The sequence below is a fragment of the Nycticebus coucang genome, chromosome 2 (assembly GCF_027406575.1).
Source record: "Nycticebus coucang isolate mNycCou1 chromosome 2, mNycCou1.pri, whole genome shotgun sequence".
In the NCBI taxonomy this organism is placed as follows: domain Eukaryota; kingdom Metazoa; phylum Chordata; class Mammalia; order Primates; family Lorisidae; genus Nycticebus; species Nycticebus coucang.
The window spans coordinates 23,011,496-23,022,870 of NC_069781.1; the positions used below are offsets into that span (position 1 = coordinate 23,011,496).

At 43.7% G+C, this 11,375-nt stretch overlaps 1 protein-coding gene across 2 annotated transcripts in view; it reads left to right on the forward strand.

Annotated features, from left to right (window-relative positions):
• The window catches only part of TNFSF8 (TNF superfamily member 8), a 30,361-nt gene that overhangs the window by 13,568 nt on the left and 5,418 nt on the right, over positions 1-11,375 (forward strand). Inside the window, exon 3 of one of the 2 annotated variants that reach the window (XM_053576812.1) lies at positions 10,721-10,792. The exons of the other annotated variant lie outside the window; for it this stretch is intronic. Within the exon in view, the coding sequence (XP_053432787.1) occupies positions 10,721-10,792 (72 nt within the window). The remainder of the gene's footprint in view (positions 1-10,720; positions 10,793-11,375) is intronic. 2 annotated transcript variants of the gene reach the window in all.

Here is an 11,375-nt window from a genome sequence, read left to right on the forward strand (position 1 = left end):
TGAGCCACTACACCAGGCTAACAAGCCCATCTTAGACAGGCACAAGAGTGGCAACCTGGCCATTTTGAACACCGCCATTGGAAGACATTCCGGGCAGAAGAGAACCAATTTCTAGAAACTCCTAAGAGGAAGCTCCAAGGGCAGTGGGTGGTTTGTCACTAGGGAGGGGAAGAGAGGAAGCCAGATACTTTCCAGGGGGCCCTCTGCCATCTGCTATTGAAAATCTTCCACGGCAGCAGGGAAGTAGCGAAGGCCTGGAGCCTGAGATGTGAGGCCACATACACACGCTACAGTAGCAGCCCAGGAGTCACCCAGCTGCAGGGAAACCACAGGAAACCCAGCCTGTTTTGGTAGTGAAAGGATTTCTGAATCCTAGTACATAAGCCTTCCATTTCCATCCAGACTAGCCCCCAGCTGCCTTGCACCCACTCCACTGTGCTCAGCATTCAGGGGGTCATTCCAGGGGTCCACTTCCCTTCCCACATCCCCTCCCAAAATCTACAGAAATTCAAATGTTATTGACTTTGATTTGCAGAATGATTTTGGTCCTCTGATCCCCAGACCTTCTCATTATCCTCTGGGTCTTTTTATAATAAAACACCCTACCAAATGGCCGTCCTTATCTGCACTAGAAGAATCCTATAGATAGCAGTTACAGGCACAGAAGGGTTGACTGACTTGCCTAAGATTTCACGCTAGTGAGAAGTGATGTGAGACCCACCTTGGAGCCCTCACACTTAAGGGGATCGTGCCTGTGGAATATTCAGAAAGCTCAGGGCTGTGCCTCCTTCTCCTCCCCCTTCCAACCCTTCCTCGCTTGCTCAGCACCTACACCCCTAGCTGTCTCAGAAGCGTTCTCTCTCTTACTGAGCTCTGGGGCAGAGGGGGCCATGGCAAGTGACCACACTCATGGGTTTGAATGAGGTGGGGGACCTCAGCATAGCAAGGGACCTAGAGGCTGAATTGAAGCCCTCGTTTTTGCAACCCCAGGGTTACGTGACCCAGGATGATTCCTTCCCCACTGTCTGCTAGTTAGAACAGATTTGTCTTTCCTGCTAATGTCACATGGGCTGTTGTCCCAAAGGTTCCTGGAGGCCTTAAGGAAGTTGGAACAGTAGCCAGACCACCTGCGGGTCCTAACAACCCCTCCACACATCCCACGACCTCCCTGAATTCAGTCTTCAGCTGCAGACTGGGTACCAAAGGCAGGAAACTAGACCAGAATTTGGAGTAGCAACAGTCCAGTCCTGGCACTTGAAGCAGCTCACTTTTCCCCCAGGCACTTGGGTTTTCTCTTTCAAAAATATCAGAAATGATGGGGATTTTGCTTTTAATATAAAGTTTCATGAATCAAACAAATATCTTAGGATTCCTTGACCATTTTATCTTCCTAACATTTATAATCTTTACAAGGTTTGGCAGGCTACCCTCCCTACCTCCCACACCCCCCACCCCGCTGCTGCTAAAAAGAAAATGTGGCATTAAAGACCAAGTAAGGTGAGCTCTCTGATTTCACCTGTGGAAGCCATCCCAAAGAAATGTTAATAAGAGCTTCCTATTGAAGTCCCTGAAACTAGGCCAAGGAGACTGGGTCCTTCGGCCATGGGCCAGATGGCTGTAGACCCACAGGGGCACAGTTACCTCATTGCTGCCTCCCTCTTCCCGGCCTGGAAAGACTGTGAGCTAGGAGGCAGAGACATTGCTTCCATCCAAGCGATTGACCTGGATCCAGAATATCCGATTCATCAAGTTAGTCTTTTGTTGTTGTTGTTATTGTTGTTTATTTTTTATTTCACAGCAAAGAGGAGTGCTCCTCCTCGGGACAAATTGCTTTCCAGTCACAGGTCTCTAAGAGCCTATTTGCTTCTCCATTTACTTTCAACACACTCGCTCGAACCTTACTCTTATTAAATTCACCTTTTAAGGCAGACTTCACAGGAATCAGAAATCTCTCTGCAAGAAATAAACTAAAAAAATAGGCCATTGAGAATAAAGTGAAATAGGGTTCGGGGGAGGCCATCAGAGTTCTAAAATCATCTACCTCTAATCGCCACACTCCTGCCACCAAGTGAAGAGAAAAGAAAGAAGAGAAGAGGTACAGGGCAGAGGACAGGAGAGCAAAAGAAAAGGACCAAAGATTCCGATACTGAGATACATGTGAAATTGAGCCTTTACAGGTCTTTGAACCTCACGGAAAACTCAGGGTTCCCCATCATGCAAATATTGTGGGAAAGGAAGGAAAGAGGGACAGAGAAACGGAGGGAAGGAAGGAGGTAGAGCAGGCCAGTTCCTTGAAATAGTTTCGTTATATATTTCACTCAAGCCATCTGGACACAACACGTGTCGGCCTAAATTCCTATAACCTGAGCAGCCCAAGCTGTGGACCAGGGCATGGGCACCAACCATTATCTGGTATCCTTTGAGTAGTAGACACCAGGCTTATTATTATGAATTATCTCACTTCGTCCTCCCAACAAGTCTTCAAGGTAGATGTTATTATGCTCACTTTTAGTAAGAAGAAATGACAATTCAAAGAGGCTGAGTGATTTGTGCAAAACCACACAGCTAAAAAATAGCAGAGGTTGGATTTAAACCCAGGTTTTTCTGATGCCAGGCCTAACTTTCTAAAATCGCTACCATACTTTTGCTTCTCAAATAGTTATAGGGTGTTCTTTAAAAGTTATTTAAAGTGTTAGCAGATATTACCATTCGATACCAAACTCACCTTTTTCCTCTTAAATTATAGATTTTCTTTTTTTTCCTATTATTTATTATTATTATTTTATTGTTTGGGATTCATTGAGGGTACAATGAATTAGGTTACACTGATTGTATTTGTTAAAGTCCCTAGTACAATTGTGTCCTATCCCTAAGAGGTGTGCCATACCCCACGACCCCCCCATCCTCCTCCCCTCTCCTCACTTGCTCATTCCCCTACCCCATCCCTTGTATTAGCTCATCTACTGCCTTCATATTAGAATTGAGTGCATTGGATTCTTGCTTCTCCATTCTCGTGATGCTTTACTAAGAAGAATGTGTTCTACCTCCATTCATGTTAATACAAAAGATGTAAAGTCTCCATCTTTTTTTAGTGGCCGAATAGCATTTCATGGTACACATATACCACAGCTTGTTAATGCATTCCTAGGTTGGTGAGCATTTAGACTGTTTCCACATTTTGATGATTATAAATTCAGATGCAATAAACAGTCTAGTGCTAATTTCCATATGATAAAATGATTTTTTTTTCTTCTGGGTAGATGCCTAGTAATGGGATTGCAGGATCAAATGGGAGGTCTAATTTGAGTTCTTTGAGGATTCTCTATACTTCTTTCCAAAAAGGTTGTATTAGTTTGCAGTCCACCAGCAGCAGAAAAGTGTTCCCTTCTCTCCACATCCGCCCCAGCATCTGCAGCTTTGAGACATCGTGATGTGGAGTTAGGTGACATCGCAGGGTAGTTTTGATTTGCATTTCTCTCATGATTAGGGACAATGAGCATTTTTTCATATGTTTGTTAGCCATTCATCTATCTTCCTTAGAGAAGGTTCTATTTATGTCTCTTGCCCAGTGACATATGGAGCTGTTGGGTCTTTTTTGCTGTTGATTATGTGAGTTCTCTATAGATCCTGGTTATCAAATTTGTGTCTGATTCATGATATGCAAATATCTTTTCCCATTCTGAAGGTTGTCTATTTGCTTTGGTTGTTGCTTCCTTATCTGTACAGAAGCTTTTCAGTTTCGTTAAGTCCCATTTGTTTATTTTTGTTGATGTTGCAATTGCCATGAAAGTTTTCTTCATAAAATACCAGGCCGATACCTCCAAATGTTTTCCCCACATTTTCTTTGAGGATTTTTATTGTTTCGTGCCTTAGATTTACATCTTTTGTCCATCTTGAATCAATTTTTGCAAGTGGTGAGAGGTGCGGGTCCAGTTTTAGTCTTTTACAGGTGGTTATCCAGTTTTCCCAGTACCATTTATTGAATAGGGATTCTCTTCCCCAGTGTAATTTTTTGTTTGGTTTATCGAAGATGAGGTGGCTGTAAGAGGTTAGTTTCATCTCATGGTTTCCTATTCAGTTTCAAATGTTTATGTCTCTATTTTTGTGCCAATACTATGCTGTTTTGAACACTATGGCCATGTAGTATAGCTGGAAGTCTGGTGGGATGATACGCCAGCTTTGTTTTTATTACTAAGAATTGCCTTGGCTATATGGGTGGTACATTTCTTTTTTTTTTTTTTTTTTGGTGTGGTACATTTCTTAATCTGATCAAAGCCATCTATGACAAACCAACAGCTAATATTATACTGAATGGAGTGAAACTGAAAGCTTTTCCACTTAGCACTGGGACCAGACAAGGCTCTCTTCTATCACCACTACTATTCAACATAGTGCTGGAAGTTCTAGGCTCTACAATCAGGCAAGAGAAGGAAATAAAGGGGGCAGAGGGGGTCAAACCCTTGCTCTTTGCTGTTGATATGATCTTGTACTTAGAGAACCCCAAAGACTCAACCACAAGACTCCTAGAAGTGATCAAAAAAGACAGCAATGTCTCAGGATATGAAATCAATGTCCACAAATCAGTAGCCTTTGTATAACAGGCTAGATGAGAAGCTAATCAAGGTCCCTTCACAGTAGCTTCAAAAAAAAATGAAATACCTAAGAATATACATAACAAAAGAGGTGAAGGACCTCTACAAAGAAAATTATGAAACTCTAGGAAAAGAGATCGCAGACGATATTAACAAATGTAAGAACATACCGTGCTTATGGCTGGGAAGAATCAATGTTGTCAAAATGTCTATACTACCCAAAGCAATCTACAGATTCAATGCCATCCTCATTAAAATACTATCATCGTACTTTAAGATTTGAAAAAAAAAATTCTTCATTTTGTATGGAACTAAATTATAGATTCTAAAGGCGCTTCTTACAAACCTCAAATAATGTCAATTCAACACACAGTTAGTATAAATAAATTCCAAGGAAATCCCCGTAGAGTCAGATAAGTTTATTGATTGTTGCAGATATATTGCAATAGGTCAGGATTGAAAAGACCCCAAATCCCAAGGAAACTTCATGGGATTTAAATGATTTAAATGAATTCCAACTTGACCTCAAATTGTATTTATTGCTCCTTTACTATGTGCTTACCACTAAGCACATGTGGGTGGGTATTCCCCAAATGTTGTTGTAAGTCCCTGTTGTCCTGTGTTTAACAAATGGTCCATCCTGCAGTTCATTTCTCTGTCACCAGTTAGCCGGTGGCATCAAAGAAATGGTCAAGTTGAAGCCAGTTGAAATTAACCTTACTCAGATTAAGGATTCATTTTGATTCTAAATTCTACTGAGAAGAGACTCGCCTGGATGTTTTCCCAGGGGCATGAAAGGAAGATGCCAGGACATGGCAGACGCACAGTCATTAGGATAACCCTCCTTCTTGGAAGGATTAAAATGTTTTCAAAAGACGAAAAGAGGATTCTGCAGACTTTCTTGGAAGCATCAGATGGCCTCAAACACTTAGGCACATAACTGAAAAACTGCAATCTACCAAATAATGTCACGAGGTTTATTTTAATGAGCATTTTATCTGCCAACTCACTGTGCTAAGTGACATTGCTAAACTGTGCCACTATTAATGACAACAAAAAAGAGGAGTAAAGGAGAGAAACTACCATTTGTTGAGCCTCTTCTGTAGCCACAGGCTGGTCACTGGACATCCAGGATGTCATTGCATCTTCCCAACATCCATACATTTGGATCGATGGTTACAATTCTCACTTTGCAGATGTGGTGACTGAAGCTTAGTAAGAAGTGACGATAATAAGTCCAGAGCTAAAAGCCTTGACAACCAAGGTGCTCTTTCTGGGATGCCTTGCTCTTATATCAAAGGAGCAGCAGACCTGGAAGGTGTCTGGCACTCAAACCACATACCATCTGGCAGGAATGATCAGTGTGGTTTGTTTTGCCGCCTTCGGCATTGTTGCATGTTTATGGAAGCCCGATTGCCCCTGACTTGTGACTTGGCAGGGTTCCGGCCAAGGGCCTGAAGTCATCTGCTGGCGTTCTCCCACAAGACAGATCCCAGAGGCTCATTAGTGCTTGTTTTCCCTGCACTTCCATCTGTCACATCAGTTTTCGGTTGCTGCATCTGCAAACGTGCTTCTTCCTGCATTTAAGCCTCCCTGCTCCATGGGAAGACTGAAAGACAGGGGCAGAGCCTTGGATTAGGGATCAGGAGCCCTGCATTCTGAACTCAGCTCTGCCACTCATCTACTGTGGGGTTTAAGAGGAGAATCTCAGTTTCTCTGGGTTCAGTTGTGCCACTGACAACCAGGATCTCTGTTAATGTGGCATCTAATGGCCCTTTCAGTTCAACTTTATGGAATTTTAAGGTTAAGGCAAATCTTAAGGTTGCCCTAATCCTGACCTTGAGGAACATAGTCCTTTCAACCACCTTGGGCAACCTCTCTTTCTCCCTGTCTCTCCTCTGGGCACCTGGCCAGGAGGCCTTCCATGTTACATCTTTCTCTTCAGCCTTCCAAACACAGCCAAAGAAAGGTCCATGATCCTTCAAGAAGTGGCTAAAGGTTGAGAAGACAATTTACAAAACTTACACAAACTTTGGTCCTCAGAGAAATTCACAGAGTGCTTGATTTGTCTGAAAGACAAAATGTTCCCCAGAAGGAGCTTAGATCCCTGGGCTCTGGTCCTGCCTCTGTCACTAACTCGCAGGGTGACCTAAGGAGCAGCTTGCCATAGGGGTAATGCTGGGGAACATGTGAGTTATGTGTCTTCATAGTCCTCAATTCCCCCACCCTGATGTTCTGTTCTTCAAACTAAACTCCTCTCGATATCACATTCAACTGAAAAACTGAATGAAGCAGGAACATGTTTTGCTCCCTATGTTCTCAGCCTGCAAAATTCCAGGGGCATTGCAGGCTTTAAGCTGCATGTGACACCACCTATTTATAAGTCACTCTTTTTCTAACAAGCCTGGACCAGGCAATCTCTCAGGGAACTTCCATTACTAAAAACCAGGCAAATTCTTACGGAACCAGACTATTCATAACTTAGGGCTGCATGTGTCTGAAAATCTGGAGGTGTAAAGGCATAGTCTCTACCTAAGGTAAAGCAACAGGCCCAGAAAGGCAGACATTTGGAGTTGGGATGGATTCCCCTCAGTCCATCCAGCAGGTCAGTAGTGAACAGCTGAGTCTGCACAGGCTTCTAGAATAAGCTAGAAGGGCCCTTCTAGATTGTGACATCCACACTGCTCTTTGTCTAGATAGGGACACTAGAGGCCAGAGAAGGGAAATCCCAGAATTCTGACTCCCAGCCATCAACTCCGCCACAACTTGCAGAGTCCTCATTCCCCTCACACTGATGTTCTGTTCTTCAAACTAAACCCCTCCCAGTGTCACAGTCAACTAAAAACTGAATGAAGCAGGAACATGTTTTGCTCCCTATGTTCTCAGCCTGCAAAATTCCAGGGGCATTAGGCTTTAAGCTGTATGTGACACCACCTATTTATAAGTCACTCTTTTTCTGTTTTCACAACCAAAACTGAAAGTTATATCATGGACTCACAGGCTGATGAGGGGACTCAAGCCACTTGGCTGATGACCCAAGTCATTTAGCTCTTGACAAGAGCCTCATGACCTCTAAGCCACCCACTGCATGTTTGAGCAGCACAGACTGCCAGCTCTGTGACATACAGTGTGACCTGGGTGTTGTTACTGTGGGTCTTTCTATTGCTGTACCTGAAAAATGGGGATGACAGCAGTGTTCGGCATTAGCTGATGGCTTCGTCTCCTTTACCTGCCACTGGGAGCCCCAGTGGTTGGCCCATCAAGCAGGCTGAACTGTCTTCCTACTGACAGCCCTGCCGTTTGTCAAAGCACAGAGACTGTGCCCTCCTGTGGGTCTTCTCCAAGTTCAGCAGTAGTATTCTGCTTCCAGCCCTTCTTGGAACTGGCTCTGGCAATGTCCTTCTTAAAGGTGCTGCCTGTGTTTTTCCTTTAGCTTGAAACTATCTAAAAGATTCTTTAAGAAAAATTAAATGCCATGCCATTTGACTTCAGGAAATGCAAATGATTCAAAATAAGTTGTCGCTTTTTTTCCATCCTCGGGTTTCTCAGAATTACAGCTGAGGTCACCTCACCAAACATGTGAAGACCAAAGGGGAAAAATAACAAAGAACCTGCATATGTGAGAGGCAAGCCTGGGCTTGTACTTCTACAGCCACCTGTTTACAGTGTACGCCACCCCAGCAAGAGGCATGGTGTGAGGCCCTTTGGCCAATGGGCAGAGCTTGTTCTTGGCAATGTGCTGGCCTTAGCCCAGAACATGAGTCTTATCTTCCCATCTAATCTAACCTGACCTGCAAAGCCAGTGGGAGAATGAGGTCTGTGTTATTCCAGCCAGGAGGCAAAAGATAAGCCAGGCAACCCCATTCACGTCTCTCATCCCCTAAGTATCGCCTTGGTATCCACAGAGGGAAACAGGAGCAATGGGCCAGATGATTCAACTCGACAAAGACATATAGAGCATCTTCTGAGCTAGGCAGTGGAAATGGATAAGCAATGGTCTCCACCCTGAAGATTCACAGTCTAATAGAGAAAGGCAAATAGACAAACAAAGGGAGGGGTCAGAGAAAGGTGTCCTGCAGGAGATGACTGCCAGCCAAAAGATTCCAGGTGGAGAGAATAGCAGGTGCTGAGGTGGCATGACAACCCATTATGGTGTGTTTGGGGGCTCTGCAAGCCCCAAACTCCAGTAGCATGGTCAGCAACCCCCACTGACAAGGGTGAATTTGAATAAGTCACTTCATCTTTTAAAGCTGCAATTTCCTTGTGTGCAAGATAGAAAAAATTATAGTACCTCTCTCACAAGGTCATTGTGAGAATTAAGTAAAATAATGCACATAACATGCTTAGAATACCTGGAAAATGGCCATCACTCAATATGTATTAATTATTATTATCACTGCTATTATTATTGTTACTATTGGGACATAGAGAGAAAGGGGAGAAAGGTAGGGGGATGAGATTGGAGAGTTCAGCTGGGGTCAGAACACAAGGGACCCTGAGTGCCATGTTGAGAAGCTTGGACCTGATCCTGCAGGTGAGGGAAGGAAGATGGGGATTCCAAGGAAAGGGATTCAGCCAGATCAATGTCCTTAACTTGAGGTTCTACAGCCCATAAAAGAGAGTAGGCCAGAGGGACTTCCTAATGGTAGTCACAGTCCATCAGGGGTATAAGCAGCCTTCAGTGTTCTGGTCATGATTCTGGAAATCCCAGGAGTGTGGGCCCTGGGCTGCAGCAGGCAGGACCAGAACAACTGTCCAAGGATGAATGAGGATGCAATCAAGAGAATGGCAGCTGGTCCACAGCCATAACCACCAAGCAGATAAGAATGCAAACTGCCTCCTGCTTCTGCAGGGGGCACCTCTCGCAGTGAGCTCATTCAGACAGCAGAGGGAACTCTTCACTTAGTTTTCAGTCACCCACGCCTTCCCCATGGAGCTGCGAGACTGGCCAGAAGGGGTCTTCTCAGGCCTAGGCAGAGAGGGCAGTGGGGAAGGTTGTATCCCCCACACTTAAAGATGCAGTGAGCAAATACACTAGGGTGTGGCTGCTACACTGAATGTGCCTGTGGCTTCCTGGTCATTGATGATAGACTGACATCACCAATGACATCATCAAAAATGTCCTTATCAGGTCAGAGATCCAGTTTTACAGACAGGGAAACCAAGACTCTAAAAAGAAAGGGATTTGCTCCACATAGGTCTAATTCATGAGTCCTTGCAGGAACTGTATAATTTGGTTCTTTGTACGTAATATGGTACTATCACAAGAAAAAGCTAAGCCATAATCACTATTGACTAAATGAAAAATATTTTTATTTCTTGTGATCGAAAATAACAGAAACATTGTTTACTGCTCCTAAGAAAGTTCCAGATAGTAGGCCTTCTGCTAAGTTATCTTTAATATTATGCCCTCTTAAAATTGAGAGCAGAGATGTTTTTAGCTCATTGGCTAGCAAAATGGCCTACAGGAAGAAATGTGGCTTCTAAAATCAGATAGACATGGGCAATCTCAGCATTTCCACAGACTTGCTTGGCCTTTAGTGATGGCATTGGCCATCACTAGGCATCAGGGTTAACCCTGCAGGGTTAGTCTGAGAACTAGGTTAGCTGATAAAGGTAAAAGTACCCAGACAGGTATCTGGCGCACAGTAGGTAGTGTAGCAATAGTGACAATCAGCATTGTCATTCTGACTATCACTGCCTGGCTGAGTGACTTGAGACAATATATTTAAGCTGTCTTATTCCCAGATTCTTTTTCATCTGTAGAAGGGACTTAACAATACCTCTCCCAGAGCACTGCTGCAAACATTAAGGTGAAATATACATAGTGACGAGAACGGCACCTGGCACATTACAGAATCTGCTCAGGTCATATTTGTTTTTCTCCCTGACTGCCATAGCCTTCCGTGAAACCCCAAGTGGAAACAATCAATAAAAAATAAATTTTTTAAAAAATTTGAATCTTAGGACAACTGATGGCAGAATGAGAAATGAAGAGGTTTTCCTTTTATTCTAAAAATGGAAACAGAATGGTAACGGTCTCCATCACAGGGTCATGGAAAAATATCTGTTGCTTGCAGTTCCCAGCACAGCAAAAGTCATTTAATGTGTAATCTCCTTATCCTTAGGAAATTGTTCAGAGGACCTCTTATGTATCATGAAAAGGGCTCCATTCAAGAACTCGTGGGCCTACCTCCAAGGTCAGTAACTGAATCCAGGAAACCTACCCATGAGGCTACTTCTTAGGACCTTTCGGCAACTTCTAAGACAGTGGCCACAATCAGAGGCCCATGGCAAAAGGTGACCCACAGATGTGTTCTGTTTAGCCTGCAAGATATTTTTTATAGCTTGAATTTGAATGCCTTAGAAGGGAGAAGGGGGAAGTGTTACTCCTTAAGAATCCCCCTCTTTTCAAAGTCTCATTCATCCTTTTAGTTGCCTACCTGGACTCTGAGAGCATTTGTTTCCCACCACCTCCACCACCACCATTAACTATTACCTATTCAGTTACCTGCCAGTTTCAGCCAATTACATAGTCCTTTTCCTAATGCAAGGGAGTCAGGCTCTCAATCTCTGCCTCCATGAATTTACTCACAAGGGGACCACAAAATTGCCTTGTTCCCAGATTGACAGCTTAATGAACATGTTGGCAGAGGGCCTATTTGCATATTGCAGTATGCCTCAGGTAAGAGGTTCCTTATAAATGAAAGTGTAAGAGGCTCTTACACTGTGAAAGAATGAGGTAGAGATGGGAAAGGTTCTCTGAATAGCCATTCTGCTCAT